The sequence below is a fragment of the Bison bison genome, unplaced genomic scaffold (genome assembly GCF_000754665.1).
Source record: "Bison bison bison isolate TAMUID 2011002044 unplaced genomic scaffold, Bison_UMD1.0 scf7180017845480, whole genome shotgun sequence".
Lineage (NCBI taxonomy): Eukaryota > Metazoa > Chordata > Mammalia > Artiodactyla > Bovidae > Bison > Bison bison.
The window spans coordinates 30,173-31,819 of NW_011476053.1; the positions used below are offsets into that span (position 1 = coordinate 30,173).

Below are 1,647 nucleotides of genomic sequence, written 5' to 3' on the forward strand. Positions count from 1 at the left end.
CCCCAGAGCTCCACTGCCTTCCCGGAGGCCCCGCCGCGCCGGCCGGATGCGGGACGCAGGACACGCACCTTCCTTGGCGCAGGCCAGGCCGCCGGATCCGCCGCCGATCACCAGGAGGTCGTAGCACTGCCGGCCTGCAGGGGTGAGGGGGCGTCAGAAGGAAGGACCGGGACCAGCCAGGAGGTGCCACCAGGGAGGCCGCCCACGTTCCGGGGCGGTCCCACAGCCACATCCAGCCCTGTGATGGTCTGGGGTGAGCACGCGTCCCCCAGCATGCACTGACCCCCGCCACCCACATCGAGAAGGCAAGTGAGCCGCCCTGAGCGCGACGTCACCCGACGTCCTAGCAGGAGCGGGCGGGAAAGCTTCTCTCAAGTCCACCTGTCGGGCCGTGCGGCTCAGCCGCTCCGAGGGCCCGCAGACCCTGGTGGGGCAGCGCCTCTGAAACGCTTCTGGGCCCCCTGGAGGCCGCTTGCAGCTCCCACCCCTGCCCCTGGCGGACCGGCCGCCCCGTCTTCTCTCCGCAGAAGGCCGTCTCTGCAGATGCTCCCACGGAAAGCAGCCCAGAGACAGCAGAACTGGGGTCCGCAAGGTGGGGCGGAGGGGGGTGTGTCTTCAGGGGCGGCCAGCTCCGAGCAGGGACCCCCAGCACCAGGCCTCGCCCGTGGGCAGAAAGAAGATCAGCACAAGCCCGGGGCCTCTCTCCTCTCCCCTGCTCAGGGAGGCGGGGATTGGGAGGAGGTGCCTACCGTCCATAGCCAGGGCAGGTCCCTCCTGCCGCCCTGCGGTGTCTGTGGGGTCTCCCTGGCCCGCAGAGCCCCTCCGCCAGCCCCACTCTCCCTGCCCACGTGAACAGATGGCGCGAGGACTGTGGGCTTATCTTTGATGGTCTGCTCTCCCCATGGGGCACACCCAGCAGCCCCCTCGTCTGATAAGCGGGGAGGAGGCGGACCAATGGGCCTCTGTAGGCCCCACTGCGGGAAACCACCTTTAAGACCTGTGGGCTCTGGGCAGCCTGTCTGCAAGGAAGGGCCCCAGTGGACCCCAGAGAGGGCACTGCCCTTGGAGCGCCCGCTGGGCACGCACCCGTGCGCTCCAAGGCTCCCCAGGGCGCCTCACAGCCTGGGCCCTCTGCTCGGCCTGCAAGGCCTGTCGCCCGGTGTCCTGAGCCCTCCCCCGCCAGGCTTTCTGCTCAGCCTTGAACCTGGGGCCTGCACAGGGCCAGCAGAGCCCCCAGGAGCAGCGCCCCCCGCCCCGCCTAACAAGCTGTGACCCTCTGGCCAGACCCCGCGACCTCCCCAGCCCCACGCCCTAAGGCCCCAGCTACACACAGCCGGCAGGGGGCGGTGCTCTGCCCAGGGCGCCTTCTCCAGTAAGGGGCCTGCCCCGCCTTCCCCGCGTGGTCCCCCCAGGGCAGGGATGTGCTGGGAGAGGTTGGGGTGTGTGGTGCCCCCAAGGCCACCTCTGGGAGTCCCCAGACCCGCCCTTGCTCAGGACCCTGGAGGCGCCCCCCACCCCTGCTTGTGGCCCTGGGGGACGGGTGGGCCCAGGACCCCTGGCCGTCCAGGGGGTCCGCAGTGTCAGCTCCCTCCCCCAGGGCGCCCCAGCATAGCGCGGAGCGCCCACCAGCAGAGGGGAAGGGCCCCT

General features: G+C 71.0%; 1 protein-coding gene across 1 annotated transcript in view; it reads right to left on the reverse strand.

The window, feature by feature from the left end:
- Positions 1-1,647, reverse strand: part of TXNRD2 (thioredoxin reductase 2) — a 25,216-nt gene that overhangs the window by 22,374 nt on the left and 1,195 nt on the right. The window contains exon 2 of the mRNA XM_010834907.1: positions 69-134. Coding sequence (XP_010833209.1) covers positions 69-134 — 66 coding nt within the window. The remainder of the gene's footprint in view (positions 1-68; positions 135-1,647) is intronic.